Source organism: Rana temporaria, chromosome 2, assembly GCF_905171775.1.
Source record: "Rana temporaria chromosome 2, aRanTem1.1, whole genome shotgun sequence".
NCBI lineage: Eukaryota > Metazoa > Chordata > Amphibia > Anura > Ranidae > Rana > Rana temporaria.
Window position 1 is genome coordinate 36,637,474 of NC_053490.1, and position 25,183 is coordinate 36,662,656.

Consider the following 25,183-nt stretch of genomic DNA (forward strand, 5'->3'; position numbering starts at 1 on the left):
AAAAATTCAATATTTTTTACTTTTTGCTATAATAAATATCCCCCAAAAACATATAAAAAAAATTTTTCCTCAGTTTAGGCCGATACGTATTCTTCTACCTATTTTTGGTAAAAAAAAAAAATCGCAATAAGCGTTTAATCGATTGGTTTGCGCAAAATTTATAGCGTTTACAAAATAGGGGATAGTTTTTTTGCATTTTTATTAATTTTTTTTTTTTTACTACTAATGGCGGCGATCGGCGATTTTTTTCGTGACTACGACATTATGGCGGACACTTCGGACAATTTTGACACATTTTTGGGACCATTGTCATTTTCACAGCAAAAAATGCATTTAAATTGCATTGTTTATTGTGAAAATGACAGTTTCAGTTTGGGAGTTAACCACAGGAGGCGCTGTAGGAGTTAGAGTTCACCTAGTGTGTGTTTACAACTGTAGGGGGGTGTGGCTGTAGGACTGACGTCATCGATCGAGTCTCCCTATAAAAGGGATCACTCGATCGATGCGCCGCCACAGTGAAGCACGGGGAAGCCGTGTTTACATACGGCTCTCCCCGTTCTTCAGCTCCGGGGAGCGATCGCGACTATAAACGAATAGCCGCGCCGTCGTCCCGGATCGCTCCCCGCGGGAATCCGCCCGCCGCATGCAGCAGAGGGGGTCCCGATCGGACCCCCGACCCGCTAGAAGGCAGGGACGTATATATACGCCCATCTGCCTGTACGTGCCATTCTGTGGACGTAAATAGGCATGCGGCGGGCGTTAAGTGGTTTAAGTGGATGTAACCCCACTCTCATGCTTTCAAAACTAATGCCATAGTGTTGATCTATAAGGATATAAAACCCTCCTGCATGTCTCCCCTCTGTCTGTTATAAGACCTGAAAAACTGCAGATTCTGTGGGTGTATCTGTTGTCCGGAGCTCGGTGGGTGGAGTCGTGATGTCAGTAGACTCCACGCCCACCTCTACACTCCTCTTTTTAACATGCATTTTTTCCTGTGTATTCCTTACACTAAATTCTGCTATGATCACTAACATCCAGTCAAAATCCAGAAAAGAAACCACATGACTTCAGAAAAGGAGTGGGGGTGGGAATTAAAAAATTATGCCCGTCTCAGGCTAGTACATGAGATATGTAAATAACCTGTCACTCACAGCAAGGGGGCGGAACGGACTAAGGTTTTTCTCTGCAAGTCTGTTTTATTTCACTGAACAATAAAAGAGGATTGCTCAGAGCTGAATTAACTCTGTGTGGCAAGACTGGGCACAGATGATAGGAAATCTTATACTCTACATCAACGTTTCTCAACCAGTGTGCCGCGGCACACTGGTGTGCCGTGAAGAGTCCCCAGGTGTGCCGCGGCAAAATGACCCCCAATATGTCAGCTATGGCAGCTATCTGATGTCACAACTACTTCTAGCCACTTGGTTAATATTCGTTATTACAGCGGTGCCGGTCCGCTGTGTAAAGCTCAATTGCCACTGCAACAGGCACTCGGGAAGCTGTGCGGGCCTCCCGAAAGCGTCTTGCCAACCGAGTACGTCTTCGGTTGCTATGGGAGGGTCGGGCGCACGCACGCACTGCTATGTGTGACGTGTGAGCCGCGGCAGCTAGAGGACTCTGGCTGGCGCGCTTTTCCCTGAGGGGAAGAAGAACGCAAGTAAAGTAGAGGTGGAAGAACAGTGAGGAGACACGGGTACAGTATTTTCTGTCTATTTACTGTCATTTTCAATGTGAAACATGTTTAATAGTTTTATTGCAGGCTGCAGGCATTGTTTATAAAAAAAAAAAAGAAACTACATTACACCTGTTGGCACTTTCACATTGCCTCATTTCATTGCAGGCATGGTGATTTTTTTTTTAAATGTAATATATTATACATGGGCTATATGGGTTATTATTGATAATGATAACTGTATACTTCAATACTGCAGGTGTAACGCAGTGTACCTGCGGTTTTCTGTGGTTTCTCAGACTTCTATTATGTCCCTCATTTTTGGTGTGCTTTCAGAAAATGTACCAAAAATTTACTACATAATAGAAGTTTATGAGAAACCACATGAAAACCGCAGGTACACTGCACTACACCTGCACTGTGGCCAAACTGCATTATTGAAGTATACAGTTATCATTATCAATATTAACCCACATAGCCCATGTATATTATATTAAAACATTTTTTAAAAGGCACAATGAAAAGAAAAAAAGTTTAATAAGACAATATTTTTTTTTTAAGCACCCCCCCCCATCCCTACGCAAGTGGATACGCACACGCATATGTAAACAGTATTCACAACACACATGTGAGGTATCACCGCACATTAGAGCGAGTGCAATAATACTAGTGCTAGACATTCTCTTTAGCTCTAAACATGTAACCTGTAAAGGTTTTTTTAAAGCGTTGCTTATGGAGATTTTTTTTATACATTTTTGGTTTGGCGTGCCTTGAGATTCTGACAGATTTTAAAGGGTGCCTTGGTAAAAAAAAATGTTGAAAAACACTGCTCTACATTGTGACATCAAAAAAAAAAAAAAAAAAAATGTCATCCACTTTAAGGTAAACAATGTTTATGTGTCAGCATCCCATCCCCGCAGCCACCCCTTTCCTCTTCAACTTACCCAAGCCCTCATTTGATCCAGCACAGTGCACATCTGCAGCTCTTTGGATCTTCTCGCGCATCCTTTCCAGGTCTCACTGGCTTTGCTCGGGCACCCGGAGCCATTGACTCCCAGTGCTTTCAATCAAAGCCAGTGACTAGGGAGGGGGTGCGGGACCAAGTCCCGCTGTCTGAATCAATGGACGCAGCAGCGGGGCTTGGGTGTGAGCACCTACATGGGAAGCGGCTTTGCATGGGGGCACAGGACAGAGGGGAGTGGCCAGGAGCGCTGGCGGGGGGACCCGAAAAGAGGAGGTTTGCAGCCGCTCTGTGCAACTGCATTGCACAGAGCAGGCAAGTATAGACTTTGGCCCAGATTCACAAAGGAGATACGCCGTCGTATCTCTGAGTTTGGGCGGTCGTATCCATGCGCCTGATTCTTAGAATCAGTTACGCATTGATTTCTATTAGATCCGACCGGCGTAAGTCTCTTACGCCGTCGGATCGTAACTGCATATTTACGCTGGCCGCTAGGGGGCGTGTACGCCGATTTATGCCTAGAAATATGTAAATCAGCTAGATACGCGAATTCACGAACGTACGCCCGACCGACGCAGTACAGATACGCCGTTTACGTTAGGCTTTTACTGCACTTGCCCGTCTAAGTTGGAGGCGTAACGTAAATCGGATATGTTACGCCAGCCTATAGATACGCCGCTGTACGCAGGGCCATCTTTTCCATTGGGCACGCTGGGCAGTTGCCCGGGGGCCCCGCTTGCCTGGGGGGCCCCACCGGCTGCCCAGCAACCCCAGTAAAAAATTGTGGAGAGTGACGGGTTAGAACTGCCCATGCCCAGTTTGCGGAAATCACAGAGAATATCCGGTCCTCCACGAGTGTGGGGGGTTGCTGATGTAAGGGGGGAGTGAATGTAAAAATGTAAGGGGGCACTGATATAAAGGTTCCCCCTCCTATAATAGTGATCCCCCTTACCTTAGTGTATTTACTCTACTGAAGGTGGTCTCTGGTCACCGGAGTGCCCCCCCACATCAGAGTCTGCAGGATTCCCCCTTACAATGCAAGGGGGAACTCAGTCTGCGGACCCTGATGCAAGTGGCAAAGAGAAAGCAGTGGACTCTGATATAAGGTGGTTTCTGGTCACCAGAGTCCCCCCTCTCCACATCAGAGTTCCCCCCTTAGATCATGATCTGCAGCGTTCCCCTTTACATAAGAGTTCCCTTTCACTGTAAGGGGGAATCCTGCAGACTCTGATGTAAGAAGAAACTCTGTGCTGGCTGGGTTATAGTAACCTGGCCTTCATGTCAATGAAGACATTTTTTTTAAACACATTGCTAATAGCACTAGCTATATGTTTATAGTTTAAATACTGACATTTGCATTGTTCGGCACTGAAAACTGTAATTTTAGGTAAATTTTTTGCAGTGGCAGTAAAAAATGTGGTTCTGCCAGTAAATTTTATGATTTTTGTCAGTAAATTCTCGTGTGTGATTGTGTAGACAGGGCCCCAGTGCACTGTATTGCCCGGGGGCCTATAATGCTCTTAAGATGACACTGGCTGTACGAGAATCTGGCCCTTTATTTTTTATTTACCTTTACAATCACTAATGGTATCCCAGTCTTAGCCCTTAGGGTTCAATATTGAGTTGGCCCACCCTTTGCAGCTAGAACAGCTCTGGTTAAGCACTGATGTGGACGAGAAGGCCTGGCTCTGTGCAGGCCAGTCAAGTTCCTCCACCTCAGTATCGCTCATTCATGCGTTTATGGACCTTGCTTTATGCACTGGTGCGCAGTCATGTTGGAAATATGTGTCAATTACTCAGAGTTCTGTAAATTGGAAAACTAAAAAAAAAGCCTTTGCGGCTCTCGACCTGTAGTTCCCAATGAAGTGCTCTGGTAGATCATTGTTTCTTCCTGTCAGAGAGACACAGACAAGTCTGCAGGAGTCCCGCATGGCACCCGCAACCTGCTGATCTGTGCGATGCTTTACAGTAAAAATAAATAAATGCACATTTTTTACCTGCAAAAGGGTGTGCATTAATTTTTTTTTTGTAAACAGGTGAACTTACCCTTTAAAGGGCAGAAAAACCTGCACAATTGCCTACATTCGGGTATATTCTACTTACATTGAAATCAAGCAGGGCATCCATTTGGTTCTGTATAATGGGCATTGTCTTTAGCAACTTTTCTGTGTTCATTGTCCTCATGACGCCATCAGCCCTAAAAATAAAAAGATAGCAGGATTCAGTACAGCTTTTTTTTTATGCAGACTTACTTATGATTACATTCAGAATTATCTATCACCACCAGCGTTCAGGTGAAAACTCGGCTCTTACAAACTGCAGGGCCGGGGTAGTGGCCGGTATTCAGCTACAGGAGGGGGGCTCATCACAGTGTAGAGCGGTCTAGCAGGACAACGATGGTCCTTGCAGGAGCCAATGCCAATCAATCTGATCAGACAGTCCCAGCAAGATGAGATCCGCCAGCAAGCAGAACAGTCAGGATCACCGGATATAGGGTGTCAAGCTCGGTTTCATGGTGGGCCGCATCAGCATTATGATTGCCCTCAAAAAGGCCGGTTGCATCTGTAAAATTAGATGTCCAGTGCATCCCCTCCTCTTACATTAGATGTTAAGAGCCACCCCATCATCAGGAGTTGAGTCCCCCACTCTCCATTACATCACAGTGCACCCCATTTCCTTATGCTGCTGCTGGGAAGAAGCTGGATTGCTTGAAAGCAGAAAGGAAGGGTCTTGAGGAGGGCTGGAGCTGCAGTAGAGGTGCGAGGGCCACAAGAAATGGCCTGGAGGGCCGGATTCAGCCCGCGGGCCTTGTGTTTGACACCTGTGCTATATAGAAATTAAAGCCTTTAAGGAAAAAAAAAAGGGGCAAAAAATACACTACTTTTTAATTGAAAGCCGGCCACTGGTACAGAACTAAGATTTGAGCTTAAAGTAACAGAATAACGAAGGAGACAAAGAAAACAGACCTTGCCTCTGTTTGGGATTCTGCACTGCGTCGCTTTAACTGACAATTGCGCGGTCGTGCGACGTGGCTCCCAAACAAAATTGGCGTCTTTTTCCCCACAAATAGAGCTTTCTTTTGGTGGTATTTGATCACCTCTGCGGTTTTAATTTTTTTGCGCTATGAACAAAAATAGAGCGACAATTTTGAAAAAAAAATGCAATATTTTTTACTTTTTGCTATAATAAATATCCCCCAAAAATATATAAAAAAAATATTTTTTACTCAGTTTAGGCCGATACGTATTCTACCTATTTTTGGTAAAAAAAAAAAAAAAAAACGCAATAAGCGTTTATCGGTTGGTTTGCGCAAAATTTAGAGCGTTTACAAAATAGGGGATAGTTTTATTGCATTTTTATAAATTTTATTTTTTTTACTACCAATGGCGGCGATCAGCGATTTTTTCCGTGACTGCGACATTATGGCGGACACTTTTGACACATTTTTGGGACCATTGTCATTTTCACAGCAAAAAATGCACTTCATCGATTGTGTCCCCTTATAAAAGGGATGACACGATCGATGATGCCGCCACAGTTCTTCAGCTCCGGGGACCGATCGCGGGACTCCAGCAGCGATCGGGTCCGCTGGTCCCGGAGCTTCGGACCGGGTCGCGGGAGCGCACCCGCGATCCACGGCTGGGTACTAGTACAGGACGTACCTGTACGTACATGTGCCCAGCCGTGCCATTCTGCCGACGTATATGTGCAGGAGGCAGTCCTTAAGTGGTTAATGAATAAAATAAAAAAATATTTACCCCAATTTGTATGTATAATGTGAAAGATGTCACGCCGAGTAAATAGATACTCAACATGTCACGCTTTATAATTTGTGCACACATGGAATGGCGCCAAACTTTGGCACTTAAATATTTTTAAAGCGTAGCCTATGAAGATTTCTAACAGGTTACCAGTTCAGAGTTAGAGGAGGTCTTGTGCTAGAAATATTGCTCTCGCGCCAACGTTCCCGGCAATACCTAACATGTGTGGTGCAAATGCCGTTTACATATGCAGGGGCAATCTGCGTATGCGTTCGATTCAGAGTGAAAGCACTTTACTTTTTTTATACTTAATTATTATTTTATTTTTTTACACAATCCTGTAATTTCTTTATTGATTTTTTTTCCTTTTACAAGAAATGTCAACTGCCCCCCTTATAGTAATATTCTTAAATAAAAATAATACATGTCAGGCCCTCTTTATGGAGATACCGTGTTTCCCCAAAAATAAGCCTGGGTCTTATATTAATTTTGGCAACAAAAGACCCAGTAGGGCTTATTTTTGGGGTAGGTCTTAACATATTCAGGAATCCCCAGTTTGAACACACTTAAAATGCCCAAATCCTTTCTTTTACAGTAGCACACAATACAGAATGTGTGTGCCCCTGCAATTTAACAGTGCCAAACACCTCAGCTCTCCTCCACCTCTCCCAGCCACCAGCGATGGACCCTGGCCCCCCTCCCTCTGCAATGCTCGAAGCAGGGAAGAGAGCACACCAGCTTTTGAAGAAAAAGAATCTGTAAATAGTAGCTCTGTAGCAAAGTCACCTGACAGCGCTAGAGACAGAGACACACACACACACACACAGCACAGCACACTGCCTTAATAGGATTATAACATGTTTCCTCGAAAAGCACGCAATTTCCTCGAACTAGGGCTTATTTTCAGGGTAGGGCTTATATTGTAGCCCTCCTGGGAAAATAGCGCTAGGTCTTATTTTCAGGGAAACACGGTATCTGGGGCCAATGAACCCAAAATAGCTCCTCTACCCTGGCAAACATGAGACAAACAAAAATAATGGATCTCTGCTTTCCAGGACAAAAACTGGTAGTTTACATCTGCCAGTACCAGAAGTGGCATCATGGTGTCACTTACGGCCTCCCAGAGTCATACAGATGGCCGCAGCTTTATTTGGCGGTGCCACTGGATAGGCAATCTGGCTTACCGATCGCACGGTAAAGCCCGGAAAGGTATCGCATCCCACGGTCTGCAAAAGCAATCTAGTGAATGAAGAGCCGCTAACATGACTTTTACATTACAGAGAATCACCGGCTGATAAAATAGATATCTGAATGTCGTCTGTAGCTGCACGCATCATTCATATATTACCACTTCAACCTAAGGACGTCATATGACCTCCTACAGGCGGGAAGTGGTTAAAGAGATCCACTGAAAGAGCAATTTATTGACAAAGGGCACCAACTGTAGAAGGGCAACACCACAAGTAAAGAATGCTCCACCTTTATCACCACCTATCAAATAGTTTTCACCCCGATCCACAGTTACAGAAACTTACCCACGCTTTACTTTGGTGAAGTCGAAAGCAACTTGTCTGTAAGAAACTGCCTTCTCGTTCAGGTACCGGCTATAGCGTCTTATAAAGGTGGACATGTCATAACCTGCAAGTGGTAAAACATAAATCAGTTTAATCCAAAACGCAAAATATGCTAACTTTTCAGAGCACAGTGTTGCATTAATCTGCATCTTTAAATATGTCTGGAGTTCAGTTTTAAATACACACAATGGGAACAATTAAAGTTGGCAAATGTACCCTTTCATGGATATTCTTTTTCTATCATTTGAGTGCTTTGCTGAGCACAACCATCACCTAATATAGCCCACACTTCCATAGGTTTTGTTTTTTGCCCAAAGCATTTGATAGCTATATGACCAGTTAGAGAAATTGGCATGTAATAAAAACATCTGAGGGTATAAAGTGTCTCAGAATGTGTGTATGTACCTGCAGCAAACACAAAAAACAGCCAGAGACGATCTTTTTCATAGGCAGCACACTGTTGTGTCTAGGTTTATACCTGCTGTCCCCAAACACAATCCTACTTCCCCATTAATATGAATGCCCACCTCACCACCCACTAGGGATTTACAGAAAGGAGGTGTAAAAGCTTGGCAACACTTTGCCTGTCAGGACGTGGATTTGGTGCATGTAGATCGGGGTATCGCAGACAGGTGACTGGTAGATCGCGGTCTGGGTTTGCTGACCCGCCATTCCAGAGCATCAAACAGAGTGCAATGCAGGGGCACAACTTGTAGAAAGGAGCAAGAGTCGCATAAGCCGATACCTCCTCTGTAGTGTCAGCTTCTGTCCCATGCGGAGTGATACCAACTGCACTCAACCCTCTTATTCCGACTAGCGTGGTGCCAGCAGCAGGAAAGGAGAAATCTTCAGATCAGTGTGAAGCAATACACCGGGCAGTACAGTGAAACCTCGGATTGCAAGTAACGCAGTTAACAAGCGTTTTGCAATACGAACATTTTTTATTTTTTTTAATCCTGACTGTTTGCGAGTGTTGTCTCGTAAAACGAGCAGGATTTAAGCCTCTGCGGTGTGCAGTGCCGCATTTGGCCAGAGGTGTGTGGGCGCCGATCAGAGCCGTTCGGAAATACTCCGTGCCCAAGCCTTTTCCGAGTTCAGCCAAGCTGTCCAAGTATTTCCAAGGCTCTCCTGCACTCGCCCCCACCTCTGGCCACATGCGGTATTGCATGCCATAGAAGTCAATGTGGAACAAGTTATTTTCGTTTCCATTGACTTCTATGGAGAAACTCGCTTTGATTTGCAAGTGCTTTGGATTAGGAGCATTCTCCTGGAACAGATTATGCTCGTAATCCAAGGTTCCACCGTACAGGGTTTCTTTCACACTGATGTGCTGCGGTTCACCCACACCATGGGTGCAGTGCACCTGCGGGTTTGCTGTGTTTAGCCATAGACTATTATATTCTACCGTTGTACCACCCCACAACCATACGTGTAAATGAGCCCTAAGGGTGCCACTGCTGAATGCAACTAAGGGTTCACTCACAAGTGCTGCTCCTCTGAAAAGCGATCAGAGTGTGTGTTGATAGGTGGTGAGGAGGTGATATGTTGCTGTCTCACCGCCTGATTTAAACCCATGATTGCCGTGTAATGCACACACGTTTGGGACACGGTAGTACTGCAATAAGAGGTTTAATCAGGTGTGAGGAGGCGACACTTTGCCCGGTTTAGGTAGATCTCCATCTCTTAAAAAAGGGTTGTAAAGGAAAAAAAATGTTTTCCTTAAATAGCTTCCTTTACCTTCCGTCCTCCTTCACTTACCTCATCCTTCCATTTTGCTTTTAAATGTCCTTATTTCTTCTGAGAAATCCTCACTTCCTGTTCTTCTGTCTGTAACTCCACACAGTAATGCAAGGCTTTCTTCCTGGTGTGGAGAAAGCCTTGAGGGGCGAGCAGGAGTGTCAGGACGCCCACTAACACACAGCTCCTTTCTCCATCTGCAAAGTAGAGAGGGTCCTGACACTCCTGCTCGCCCCCTCAAGAGGCTTTTTCCACACCAGGGAGAAAGCCTCACATTACTGTGTGTAGTTACAGACAGAAGAACAGGAAGTGAGGATTTCTCAGAAGAAATGAGGACATTTAAAAGCAAAATGGAAGGAAAAGGTAAGTGAAGGAGGACTGCACTAAGGTAAAGGAAGCTATTTAGGGAAAAAAAATGTTTTCCTTTACAACCCCTTTAAGGTTGCCTACCTCTGATAGAGATGAACCCCTAACTGCCTGCACTGTATATCTGCAGCAGTCATTTTAAAGCAATAGTGACAATCAAACCTTACCTTGAAGTCCACTCTTGTCCAAAAAATTGCTCAGATTGAATAAAGTGTTCCGGGATGCCAGATACTGTATAAAGCGCTGTAAAAAAAAAAAAAGAAAAATAAAGAAAAAAAAAAAAACAAAAAAACACCACCAAGTTAAAAGCATATAAAAAGTATTTTATTAGTAAAGCCCTACCCCACTTAAATTTTATTTTTATTTTTTTAAGCCCAACTTCAGGATAAATGTAATGCATGGGCACAGGAGTGCATGGACTTGGATGCACAGGCTCTGTGGTCCGACCACCTTCCCCTACGTAGATGTCAAACTCTGCTGTTTGAAACAGTCCATGTGGCCGATTCTCCTGAGCATGTGGGATGCCATTAAAGTTCATGTAAAGCAAGGGTGCTCAACCTGTGGCCCTCCAGCTGTTGCGAAACTACAAGTCCCATGAGGCATTGCAAGGTTACAAGCATGGCTTCCAGAGGCATGATGGGACTTGTAGTTCTGTGTGACAGAACCCACTGTCACTGTGTTTTTTGGAAGGGACTGTGGGCGGGCCTCCTACCCACAGATTATGGCCCAGAAGAGACTGGAGACCTGGGGACAAGCTGGCATTGAGATAATGTAATGTAATGCTACATCGCTCCCCCCCCCCCCCCGCTCTTGTTGCTGTGTCTAATTGTGTTGGTTAATGGCACATAGACAATGGTCTGGACTGGAGACGTCTCTCCGCAGGGGATGTGTATTGAGGGGCTGCCCGCTTACCATAATCCCTTTATGTTTAACTGTAGTCTGTTTCAATGTACAAGTGTTGCGTTCCCATTGGTTGTTCCTTCTCCCCCACCCCCTCCCCTCTATGACAAGGCTAAGGTGAGTGTCCCTAACTGTGTGTAAAAGTCTATGTTTTGTATTTAATAAACAGTTTATGCTCTGCATGTTTAACCCTCAACACCTGTGTGGATTGTCTCGTGATTGAGGGGTTAAGGGCTGGTTATGGCAAACCTGGCGCGTTTGGAGGATAGGTGACACAGGTCTGACAGATGTGCCCACCTGGGGTATCCGAGATCCATCACATTCTGCAACAGCTGGGGGGCCACAGGCTGAGCACCCATGATGTAAAGGCAGGAGTCCCAATACTTTTGACAATATAGGGTGTGTGTGTGTGTGTATATATATGTGTGTATATATGTGTGTGTGTGTGTGTATATATATATATATGTGTGTGTGTGTGTATATATATATATGTGTGTGTGTGTGTGTGTGTGTGTGTGTGTGTGTGTGTGTGTGTGTATGTGTGTATGTGTGTATGTATGTATGTATGTATGTGTGTATATATATATATATATATATATATATATAGTGTGTATACACATACATATACACACACGCTTTATAATTACAGTTTTATTATTATAGCAGATTTATATAACAGTACAAATTCAATACAAGAGGGTGATTTTCAGGCTTTTTCACTGCGGCCAACATGATTGGCGCTTGTGCTACTTGCCGTACTTTTTTTTATTATCACAGCACACATTTAATAGACAATCAGCTCCAAATGACACTATAAAAAGCTGTCAAGGTAAAATTACAGCGGAAGCTGTTACAAGGGAAGCACCGCTGCTTTGCAGTTTCTGTGCATTAAGTCAATTAACATTAAATAGGACTCATTATTACACCAATTTCCTTCCTTTTTCTAGGAAAATTATCTTTGCTGCTCGATTAGCAATATGCCATTCTACATATGAGCGATATTATTTTGTCAGTCATTCTAAAAATTACTTAAAAAGGAGTTGTAAAGGCAGAGATTTTTTTTTTTTTTTATCTCTATGCATTAAGATAAAAGGACATGTGTGCAGCAGCCCCCCTCAGCCCCTCTAATACTTACCCGAGCCCCATCTCTCTCCAGCGATGCCCACGAGTGTCTTAGCCGTCCAGGACACTCCTCCTGATTGGCTGAGACACAGCAGTGGCGCCACTGGCTGTCAAAGTCAGTTAGCCAATCAGGGGAGAAAGGGGGCAGGGATGGGCTCCATGTCTGAATGAACACAGGGAGCTGCGACTCGGCTCAGGTGCCCCCCAGCAAAACGCATCTCTATCCCTATATGGTATAAAGAAAACTCATTTAAAGTCCCAACCCCAGTTTTCTTTGTACCATATAGGGATGGAGATGCGTTTTGCTGATACCCTTATACTATTATGCGTTTTTTTCCAGTGCTCTTCACCACAATACCAAGCATAGGTGGAGGCGGGGACACACCCCTAGTCACCTGTCCTCCATCTACCCATCAGTCTTTACATGCCTCCATTGAGGAGACTTCAAAAGATTAGTTAGGACTGCAGATCGCAGATAGGAAGTGTATAGGACGGCGCTGTGTGTATAGGAACTGGAAGTCCGCGCCATCCTGCCGCCTCCTCGTTCGTGACGAGGAGGCGGCGGAGCTTTGTTACAGTGGACAGCGCAGACTTCCGATACATACAGGAGGAGGCGGGACGGCGCGGACTTCCAGTTCCTATACAAACAGCGCCATCCTATACACACAGGGACAAGGTACAGCACTGTACTAAATCCATTGCTGCCCTAATCTTGTGTTTGTAGGAGATAGGAGACGGTAAGTAAATGGAGAGTTTGCTGTGATAAGTGGCTGAAAGGTCTCTTGTTACTGGTTTACTGATAAGCTTGTGTGAAACCCATTAGATCAATTACTGATTGTATTTGAGGCTGTATACAGACATTGTACTGCTCTCCAGTCTGGTTTCATCTTTTGGCAAGGGTACAGTTTCTTTCTTAGGTTTTGGCATGGGACTCAACTGCAAAAATCCTGTGCAATACTAACACAGCGGATAAGGTACATGGGCACAGTGAGGCATGCAATGGGCACAGTGAGGCATGCAATGGGCACAGTGAGGCATGCAATGGGCACAGTTGACCCTCTTTTCGCTTACAGTAGCTGCTGCATTTCCTACCTTAGATTTATACTCGAGTCAATACATTTTCCCATTTTTTTGTGGAAAAATTAGGTGCCTCGGCTTATATTCAGGTAGGTTTATACTCAAGTATATACAGTATATTTATGTATGCTCTGTGATAGGGTTGTCCCGATACCACTTTTTTAGGACTGAGTACAAGTACCGATACTTTTTTTTATGTACTTGCCAATACCGAATACCGATACTTTTTTTAAATGTGTCCCCAAATGCAGCCATGTCCCCCCCACATATGCAGCCATGTCCCCCCCACAAATGCAGTCATGTCCCCCCCACAAATGCAGCCATGTCCCCCCCACATATGCAGCCATGTCCCCCCCCACAAATGCAGCCATGTCCCCCCCCACAAATGCAGCCATGTCCCCCCCACAAATGCAGCCATGTCCCCCCCACAAATGCAGCCATGTCCCCCCCCACAAATGCAGCCATGTCCCCCCCACAAATGCAGTCATGTCCCCCCCACAAATGCAGTCATGTCCCCCCCACAAATGCAGCCATGTCCCCCCCACAAATGCAGCCATGTCCCCCCCACAAATGCAGCCATGTCCCCCCCACAAATGCAGCCATGTCCCCCCCACAAATGCAGCCATGTCCCCCCCACAAATGCAGCCATGTCCCCCCCACAAATGCAGCCATGTCCCCCCCCACAAATGCAGCCATGTCCCCCCCCACAAATGCAGCCATGTCCCCAAACATATATGCAGCCATGTCCCCAAACATATATGCAGCCATGTCCCCAAACATATATGCAGCCATGTCCCCAAACATATATGCAGCCATGTCCCCAAACATATATGCAGCCATGTCCCCAAACATATATGCAGCCATGTCCCCCCAAACATATATGCAGCCATGCCCCCCCACATATATGCAGCCATGTCCCCCCACATATATGCAGCCATGTCCCCCCACATATATGCAGCCATGTCCCCCCACATATATGCAGCCATGTCCCCCCACATATATGCAGCCATGTCCCCCCACATATATGCAGCCATGTCCCCCCACATATATGCAGCCATGTCCCCCCACATATATGCAGCCATGTCCCCCCACATATATGCAGCCATGTCCCCCCACATATATGCAGCCATGTCCCCCCACATATATGCAGCCATGTCCCCCCACATATATGCAGCCATGTCCCCCCCACATATATGCAGCCATGTCCCCCCATATATCCAGCCATGTCCCCCATATATGCAGCCATGTCCCCCACATATATCCAGCCATGTCCCCAAACATATGCAGCCATGTCCCCCATACTGTCAGCACATGATAGGGGAATCATGAAGATTTTGCACTGCCTATGGTTTGTGTTAGTGGGGACCTTACATTTGGACACAATTTTGTTCTGAAAGTAAGAGAATACAACTTAGAAACATAACAAACAGCCATCCATGAAAAGTATGAGTCTTGTAAAAGGTGAGCTTAGGATTGCCACAAATGTATATTTGCAACTGCTCTGGTCTAAAGAAAACTGACTCCCGCAAATACTTGGTATTAGTCCCGATACCGATACTGGTATCGGTATCGGGACAACCCTACTCTGTGTATATATATATATGTATGTATGTATATACGAACACATAAATAGTGGGGTTTTATCAAATTTGACTGCAAACGCGGAGCTCCACACAAAAATGGAACGTCCGCTTTTGTCACATTTGTCACCTGTCAGGGGGAAGGGGAGCAGATACGTGTCTAATACAGGTATTTTGCTCCCACTTCCGGGTATAGATACCAGAGAGCCACCCGCGGGTATCTACACCACTTCCGGCACCTTCTCCGCCCCCACCGCTGTCTTCTGTGAGACGCACATGCTCAGTAGGGAACTAGGAAGTGAAGCCACAAGGTTTCATTTCCTTACCGAAGATGGCGGTGCCTCCACCTGAGAGCCGAGGGACAGATCTACTTCAGGTACTGACATTGCGGGCACCCTGGACAAGCAAGTGTTCTTATTTTAAAAGTCAGCAGCTGTAGTATTGGTAGCTACTGACTTAAAAAATAAAAATAAAAAAATAAATGGCGTAACTCCGCTTTAAAAAAAAAAGCAAATGAGACATTTATTTTTTGTGTTACACACACTTTGAATTCCTGCTTTAAAACTAGTGAGTAATAATGCTGAACTATCCCTTTTAATAAAGGCCACAATAAAAGCCAACCTTTGTCTGCGGGGTGAACAGTCCCTGGTATTAGTAAGTTATGACACCATATAGAAGATAATGGGTAATAAAACCAGGTGTGACAAGTCACTTATCATGCAGAGACATCAACACAATGTGCAACATAAAAGGTGTCCTTTGCTTTAATTAATAACACACGGGGTGTGTGTGTGTGTGGGGGGGGGGGTGTTATCACTGCCAAGTACAGTGTGGATGAACAGCTGACGACATGTCACTGTTGTGTGTAAACGAGTATATAACCTCTTTCACTAATAATTACTAGTTTGCACTTTAATGTTTAGGAAACAATGAGCAGCAGAGGCTTGTCTGTCCAGGGAGGGGTCAGTGCATCCTACCCTGGGCCCATCAGTCCTCTCCCTGACAGACCGCCAAGGGGTGACCGCAAAGGATACCGAGTGGCCAACACAGATCACCACTTCTCAGTCCAACTGTAAGACTGGCTAGGCATCAATGATTCATCTAGGAGTGTCTTGACATTTTCATGATGGACTCATTAACCCCTTGCCACCTGCTCTGGCATCTCTTTAACCACTTCCCGATGGCCGTACGACTATATAGTACGGCCGCAGGGTGGCTCTACTTCTCTGGGACGCCGTCTTTTAACGTCCGCCCTTTCCTCGTTCCCAGCGCGTGCTCCCGAGCGCGCAGCAGGGAACTTCTGTGCTGGCCGTGTCCCTTGGACACAGCCAATCACAGATCGCCGTGAACGGACAATCGAAGTGGCCGTTTGGTAGGCGATCTGTGCGGCCAATGAGAGATGATCTCAAATGTAAACATATGAGATCATTTCTCATTGCCGGCTCTCACAGAGACAGCGTCCTGTCAGGGAGAGAGGAGACCGATCTGTGTCTCTTGTACATAGAGACACAGAATATAAAATATCGCAGATCACCACCATTACTAGTAAAAAAAAAAAAAAAATCTGTCCCCTATTTTGTAGGCGCTATAACTTTTGCGCAAACCAGTCGCTTATTGCGATTTTTTTTTTTTTTTACCAAAAATATGTAGAAGAATACGTATCGGCCTAGACTGAAATTTTTTTTTTTTTTTTATTGGGATATTTATTATAGCAACAAGTAAAAAATATTGTATTTTTTTTCAAAATTGTCGTCCTTTGTTTATAGCGCAAAAAAATAAAAACTGCAGAGGTGATCAAATACCACCAAAAGAAAGCTCTACGTGTGGGGAAAAAAGGACGTCAATTTTGTTTGAGAGCCACGTCGCACGACTGCGCAATTGTCAGTTAAAGCGACGCAGTTCCGGAAGCTGAAATTTCACCTGGGCAGGAGGTGGGTATATGTGCCCAGTAAGCAAGTGGTTAAATAGTTTAGAAAAAGCCATTCAGCATTTTAACGGAATGACCCGGGACACCCAGAGACTTTGTGAGGATGGGGGATACTCCTGTGTCAGCGTCACTGATAACTCTTGGGTCTGAGTCCACCCTGTGCCCTTTGGGCATGGGGTGGCAAGTGAATCATAATTCATGTATTACATGAGATGGGACATCACTGATAGTTCGTATTGCAGGATTTTGAGATACTGCAAGATGTTGGCCCAACCAGTCAATACTGACTCATTCTATGATTAGCCCTGACTGGTGACATGCTAATTGAGTCAGGGCCTGGAAGACATTTCATTGTCCTTGTGTGAAAGGTGTTAATTGCATAGACTCCTAAGATATTCCAGTAACCATTGTGTAAGGCTGTAGAGGTGTTAATCCAGGTCTGCTCCCAGACCTCTAATTATGTATGCTAAATACTGTTTATGTGTGATAACACTGTCTAAAACCTGTTGATGCTCAGAGGTGTGAATAGGTGTCAAGCTGTATGCGGAGACGGAACGTCTGCCTAGGGAACTCCATGTGTGATGGGGTTTTGTTTGTTATGCTGTTAATGAAGGAAGGCCACTGTGAGCAGAATCATGTGCAGTATGTATGTCACAAAAGTGAGTACACCCCTCACATTTTTATAAATAACTTACTATATCTTTTCATGTGACAACACTGAAGAAATTACACTTTGCTACAATATAAAGTAGTGAGTGTACAGCTTGTATAACAGTGTAAATTTGTTGTCCCCTCAAAATAACAACACACAGCCATTATTGTCTAAACTGCTGGCAACAAAAATTTGTACACCCCTAAGAGAAAATTTCCAAATTGGGCCCAAAGTGTCAATATTTTGTGTGGTCACCATTATTTTCCAGCACTGCCTTAACCCTCTTGGGCATGGAGTTCACCAGAGCTTCACAGGTTGCCACTGGAGTCCTCTTCCCCTCCTCCATGACATCACAGAGCTGGTGGATATTAGAGACCTTGCGCTCCTCCACCTTCCGTGTGAGGATTCCCCACAGATGCTCAATAGGGTTTAGGTCTGGAGACATGCCTGGCCAGTTCATCGCCTTTACCCTCAGCTTCTTTAGCAAGGCAGTGGTCATCTTGAAGGTGTGTTTGGGGTCGTTATGTTGGAATACTGCCCTGCAGCCCAGTCTCCGAAGGGAGGGGGATCATGCTCTGCTTCAGTATGTTACAGTACATGTTGGCATTCATGGTTCCCTCAATGAACTGAAGCTCCCCAGCACTCATACGTCTATTTCCCCAAAGACAACCTCTAGATAAGACGCTAAGCTCGTGCACTTAACTTCTTTGACCGACCATGGCGAGGCCTGTTCTGAGAGGAATCTGTCCTGTTAAACCGCTGTATGGTCTTGGCCACGTGCTGCAGCTCAGTTTCAGGGTCCTGGCAATCTTATAGCCTAGGCCATCTTCATGTAGAGCAACAATTCTTTTTACAGATCCTCAGAGAGTTCTTCTTTGCCATGAGGTGCCATGTTGAACTTCCAGTGACCAGTATGAGAGAGTGAGAGCGATAAATTTAACACGCCTGCTCCCCACTCACACCTGAGACCTTGTAACACTAACGAGTCACATGACACCAGGGAGGGAAAATGGCTAATTGGGCCCAATTTGGACATTTTCACTTAGGGGTGTACTCACTTTTGTTTCCAGCGGTTTAGACATTAATGGCTGTGTGTTGAGTTATTTTGAGGGGACAGCAAATTTACACTGTTATACAAGCTGTACACTCACTACTTTACATTGTAGCAAAGTGTCATTTCTTCAGTGTTTTCACATGAAAAGATATAATAAAATGTTTACAAACATGTGAGGGGTGTACTCACTTTGAGATGCAGTATATTTATACACAAGATCCTGCACTTCTGGGTAGCTGTGTATGAATGCACTTATAGAATGATTGAAGGTTAAAAAAAGAAAGAAAAGCCTTTAGAACACTTCAGCTCTTTTCCTTTTAACTCTTTCTTAAAAGGGCTTCCATCTTCACCTGCTCTTCCTTCAGAGTTTGTGTGCTCCGTCCGCATGAATGGTCGAACCATGACATCACTCCTGGGCATAGGGTTGCCACCTGTCCAGGATTCAACCTGGACAGTTCAAGTTTGGAATCATGTGTCCAGGTTTTGGACTGCCTGAAACCCGGACACATTATTCAGACAGGACGATGGGCTTCCAGATACACCTGAATGAGAGGTGCTGACTGCCAAGGGGTTAGTGAGCTCACCATCCATCCCCGTCTGACTGAAGTCTCCCTCCCTCCTTCCTCTGAGTAAACCAAGGTAATTCCGGATTCTCAGAGCATCCCCTACCATCAGAGTTCCCCTTTATACCAGAGGCTGCAGTGTCCACCCCCTTACACCAGAGTCCTCTCTGTACATCAGTGTTCCCCCTTAAATCAGGGTTCCCAAAGCATCCCTTTTGTTAGAGTCCCCAGTGTTCTCCCTTACATCAGAGTCTGCAGAGTCCCCCCCTTACTGTGAAAGGGAACTCTGTGGATTCAGATGTAAAGGGGGACTCTGGTTATTAACTTCATATGATTAGAAATGTTATTTAAAGCTGTTGTATACCCCATTTAAAAAAAAAAAAACTTGCAAGGCAAAAGGCATAATGAGCTAGTATGACTAGCATACTAGCTCATTATCAATTACTTACCTTAGATTGAAGCCCCCGCAGTGGTCCTCAGGCACGTCCTCCATCACCGTCATGATACCCGGAGTGACTTACGGTTATCGGCGCTCCGGCGCTGTGACGACACTCGCGTAAATGCGTGTGGAATGGCACAATCACCCCGCATGCGCACATTTCCGGCAGACTTACATTCAAGAGCCAGTGCGCCTGCGCCGTAGACATCGGTGCCCGCTTTTCTGCAAATATCTCCTTAACCATGTAGGTTAAAGCGGTAGTAAAGCCGCTGGTGTTTTTTTATTTTCATACCTGTAAAGCAAAAGCCATAATGAACTAGCATGCACCGCATACTAGCTAATTATGAAATACTTACCTTGGAACGAGGTTAGGGGAACTTACATGGTCCACGCCGAGGGAGATATCATCTTTCCTCTGCGTGTCTTCCGGGTATCGCCGCTCCAGCGCTGTGACTGGCTGGAGCGGCGATGACATCACAAACTTCTGTCCGGTGGCTGCCGGGCCTTTAGCCGAAGATCCCCGCTGCACGTGCACCGCTGCAGTCAGCGGCGCATTGCGAGGGGAATATCTCCTAAACCTTACAGGTTTAGGAGATATTCTTTATACCTACAGGTAAGCCTTATTATAGGATTACCTGTAAGTGAAAGTGGTAGTACAGAGTATACTACCACTTTAAGGAGATATAGCAAGCACCTACAGGTAAGCCTTAATGTAGGCTTACCTGTAGGTGCAAATATGACAAGAGGGTATACAACCGCTTTAATAGCAAACCACAGTATATATATAGTTTATACTATAAAAAAAAAAACGACTGTGCGCCGCTAAAGTGTTCGGGTTTGACTTGAAGAAAAGGTGGCAACCCTACCCAGACATGCACATGGGAGTCACGGCAATGGTACAGAGCTCTGAAGGAATGGCATACTCAATATGCCCTCCCTTCTGAGCGCAGTGTACTTGCACGTCACCAGCTGCAGAAACAGCGCACATCTCCTATAAGTTTAGGAGATATTCATTCTACCTATAGGTAAGCTTCGTTATAAGCGTACCTGTAGGTACAAGTCACAAAGCTGTTTTTACTGCCACTTTAAGGGGGGGGGGAATACGGAAAAAAAGCCAATAAAATACAAACACGTAGGTAGGTGCTTCTTCTACAATACTAGCCCACAAGTAAAGTAAAAATATCCCCGGGCTGAATCATCTCCTTGTGAAGCTGGTGAGGTGTGACTAGACTCCCAACAAAAGTGCCTTTAAACACGGAATGATTGACAGGTAAACACCTATTTCATTTATGACAAGAATCCCAACCTGCAGGAACAGCTGTTCTCAGCTCACATTTCACTCCTATAGTAGCAGAAACACAAGAGACTCTTTACAGACCCAATAAACCCGACAGATGTAAGAATTTGCTTCTCTTTGGCTACAAATGGGCAAAAAAAATAAAGGTCTTCAGAAATGTGATTTTGAGTTGAAGGTTTAACCTTCTACTCAATACAGAAAGAAAGGTGGGCTTTAATGTCCAGCCCTCGGCTCATATGTGTCCGCAGCAGCCTTAAGTTGTGCGCTACGGAAAGGTTTCTTCACAGTAAGAGCTGTGAAAAGGTAGAGTAGACCAGGGTTTGACAAATTTGCTTGGAATCTAGGAGCCAGCTAAAACAGTTAGGAGCCAGAAAACGCACCCCGTCCCGACGAGCTTGCGCGCAGAAGCGAACACATACGTGAGCAGCGCCCGTATATGTAAACGGTGTTCAAACCACACGTGAGGTATCGCCGCGATTGGTAGAGCGAGAGCAATAATTCTAGCCCTAGACCTCCTCTAACTCAAAACATGCAACCTGTAGATTTTTTTAAACGTCGCCTATGAAGATTTTAAAGGGTAAAAGTTTGTCGGCATTCCTTGAGCGGACGCAATATTGAAGCGCGACATGTTGGGTATGAATTTACTCGGCGTAACATTATCTTTCATAATATTAAAAAAATGGGGATAACTTTACGGTTTTATTTTTTAATTAAAAAAAGTGTAATTTTTTCCCAAAAAAGTGTGCTTGTAAGACCGCTGCGCAAATACAGCGTGATAGAAAGTATTGCAATGATTGCCATTTTATTCTCTATGGTGTTAGGATAAAAAATATATATATAATGTTTGGGGGTTCTAATTAGAGGGAAGAAGATGGCAGTGAAAATAGTGAAAAATTACATTAGAATTGCTGTTTGACTTGTAATGCTTAACTTGTAATACCAACGGCCACCACCAGATGGCGCCAGCTCACAAGGAAGAGCTGGGGACTTCACAAAAAAAAAAAAAAAAAAAGTATATATTTTTTTTTGCCTAACTTCCAAGCCAAGTCGCCAGGAGGCTATTTCTAGTCGCCATGGCGACCTGGTGACCGGGATTTGTCGAGCCCTGGAATAGACACCCTCCAGAGGTGGATGTGGCCAGCGCCTAAATGTACATAATATAACTGGGTACAGACATTTATAGGAAACGGTGATCCAGGGAATATCTGATTGCCTCTCGGGGGATCAGGAAGGATTTTTCCCCCTGCTGTAGCAAATTGGATCGTGCTTTGCTGGGTCATGCAACACACCCAAATACAATTTATGTAATTTTTCCAACAAATAGATTTATTTTGCTGGTATTTAATCACCACTGCATTTTTATTTTTGGGCTATCAACAAAAAATAAATAATAATAATAATAATAAAAAAAAAAAAAAAAAATCACACTGAGTGTATATTGATTTGTTTATGCCAACATCATAGCATCTACAAACTACGGGATATTTACTGGAATTGTTTCTCTTTTACTAGTAATAGCACCAATCACTGACATATAGTGGAACTACGATATTGCGGCAGAACGTTTGATACTTTGTGGGAACCAGTGACCTCCAATACAGTGATCAGTGCTAAAAACATGCACTGTCACTGTACTAATGACTAACATCTAGGCGGGTGATCAAAGGGTTAAATGTGTGCCTAGCCAGAGTTTTGGTGTATACTGTTTTTACTAGGGGCAAAAAATGGATTCTAGTCCTTGCTTTTTATTTTGTATGTTCTATTAATAAAATATTTTTCTAGTTAACTCTTCAGGGTGTGTAGAAGAGTCCTTGCTTTTATCTTAATTTTTGTGGCTCTTGCTTTGCAGGAACATAGAATTTCATCGCTTCCCCCCTGTCAGAACAGCGATCTGCCTTCTGCCGGTCTGTGTTATTTACTAATGACTGGTGGGTGCCGGAGGACATAGAGTGCCTGGCACCCGCAGATCGGTTTCTGTTGTGAATATGCACAGCAGATATAGGAGAGAGATCTATCTATCCATCTATCTATCTATCTGAGCTGCACGATCGTCAAGAATCATCGCAATTTTTTCCCCGTTGCGATCTTGACAAAGGGTTTCCCGATCTTCCTGATCTTTGGTATGCAGACATTTTTCTCTCTGCTCTCAGCCTCAAAAGTCAAAGTCTGGCCAGTCTGCCAAGTTTTTAAAACATTCTATCGGTGGAATGTTAAAGCGGGGTTCCGCGGCAAACTTTTTTTTTTCCTTCAGCATTCACTGGGGTACAACAATGCCAAGGTACACTCACTTCTTTGGTCGCTGCATATATCCGCTATCCTTTTTCTCTGCAAAGAAGGAGTTATAAAATACGTCCGAGGGAGTTTCCATTTTGCTTGTGGGCATTGTGAAGCCCACAAGCAACGACTTCCTGGAAGTGGTGAATGCTGATCTCTCAGAATTCACCGCTCATTCTCGCGCCTGTGCACCGTTTACGGCGAGTAGCGCCATAAACCAACTGGTTGCCATCACAACGGGAAAATCTTGCGAAATTTCGAAGGACGGTGTTCGCGTTGTATCTTGGGAAGCACGACACTGTGCTGCCAGTACACGCTGCGGCGCCGGGGAGACACCAACTCCCGCGGGAGGGAAACCTCAGAAGTACTAAATATTAAAGGTATTTAAATGACCAAAAAAAAATTCTTAGGCCAATTGTCTATATAGGTTATGCAATGATGCAGATAGCAAAGTATTGTGATTTGGGTGAACCTCCGCTTTAAGTCTAAACATTGTATCAATTTGACTTTTACATCAAAGGAAAATAGACTTCTGTATGTAAATTAGGAAGGTTTAACCACTTCAACACCAGATGCTTGAAAAAGGAGTGCGGCAGCCTCACCACTCGCTGCCTATCCACTCGGAAACACGTCGCACACCCGGTGACGCCATCATCCCTCGCCTGCTGTCCACCTGCGCTCCAAGCCTCGGTTTGAAGATTCCCCATTGCAGCCGGCCACCTCCATCAGCGGTGATAGTGAATCCACACAGCGCTCCAGCAGACCCTGGATGACAGTGATGGCCGGATGACACCTCTCCCCACCTCAGGATTACTGACTTGCATGCCTACTTGTCACTTCTAAAATGTGAGTGACCATTACCTATGTTTTAACCTTATTAAATTGTTTTAAACTATTACACCCAGGGGCGCCTCTTCCCTTGCTGTCTTCCTATAGATTTGGAACATGGTTTCTGTTCCCCCCTGATGGCAGCCCTGAAAGTGTATAACCTCATCAATAATCTACAGACTTTCATTACTCACTCTTGTGTCAGCTAATGTTAAACATTACCCATTGACTTTACCCCTTCCTCTCATATGGTGCTGACTTGATACCTGAAGCATTGCTCACTTGCATTTTTTACTTGTATTGCACTTCAACACCAAACCTTTTTCTGACAGTTCATCTTTTTTTTTTTTTTTTGCTAGAAAAAGACCTAGAACACACACACACACAATATATATATTTTTTTTTGTAGAGACCCTAGAGAATAAAATGGTGGCTGTTGCAATATTTAAAGTGGAGTTCCACCCATAAATATAACATTACATCAGTAGTTTTAAAAAAAATTCATTAGTCCTTTAAGAATTTTTTTTTTTTTTTTTTTTTAGATGCCTTCAAAGTGTTTTTGCTAGGCAGAATAGTTAATCTTCCCACTTCCTGCACCTAGGTGCTTAATGCTTCCTAACCTACACCGCACAGACTCCTGGGAATGTAGTGGGTGTAACTTTCCAGGAGTCTGTGCACTCCCCAGTCTCGTAGAATCATGTGACTTGGACAGTACAGGTGGTGAAACCTGATCTGAAACCTATTACACTGCTTGTGCAGCACTGAGCATGTGCAAGATCTGCAAGGCTGAAATCCAGGAAGTCATACAGTCTGGCTTCATGATGCCCACACTTAAGATGGCCCCAGTCAATTTCTATTTTATAAAGTGTCTAAATGCTGTAACAACCTAACAAAACGGACCTTAGTTTACAGACTAACTTCACTAGAATACATTAAGCTTGTGTATTACAGGGGTATTTATATTTAAAAAGTGAAATTGTGGCCCGAACTTCGCTTTAATGTTGCACTGTATTTGCGCGGCGGTCTTTCAAATGCATTTTTTTGAGGAAAAATATACTTTAATGAATAAAAAAAAAAAAAAAAAAAAAAAAAAAAAAAAACTAACCAGTAAAGTTAGCCCACATTTTTGTATAATGTGAAAGATTTTATGCTGCGAGAGTCGTTATTTTTATTCTAAGCAAAAAAATTATATATATTTATATTACACATATAGACACACACACACACACACACACACGCACACGATCAGGCGCACAGCTACCCCCCTGTAGCAGTAAAACCGCTATAGGGCGGTCAGCAAGTGGTTAAAGGTCAGCCGCTACAGCTCTTGAAGCGGTTGACTTAATTTTTACAAAATATGACTGAAGCACCTCTTTAAAAGGTTTTATTACACCCGTTA

General features: G+C 44.3%; 1 protein-coding gene across 7 annotated transcripts in view; it reads right to left on the reverse strand.

Annotated features, from left to right (window-relative positions):
- Positions 1-25,183, reverse strand: part of PICALM (phosphatidylinositol binding clathrin assembly protein) — a 179,472-nt gene that overhangs the window by 81,011 nt on the left and 73,278 nt on the right. For all 7 annotated transcript variants that reach the window (XM_040340082.1, XM_040340079.1, XM_040340080.1 and 4 more), the window contains exons 3-5: positions 10,239-10,314; positions 7,930-8,032; positions 4,737-4,830 (exon numbers count right to left, since the gene is read on the reverse strand). In XM_040340082.1, the coding sequence (XP_040196016.1) occupies positions 4,737-4,830; positions 7,930-8,032; positions 10,239-10,314 (273 nt within the window). The remainder of the gene's footprint in view (positions 1-4,736; positions 4,831-7,929; positions 8,033-10,238; positions 10,315-25,183) is intronic.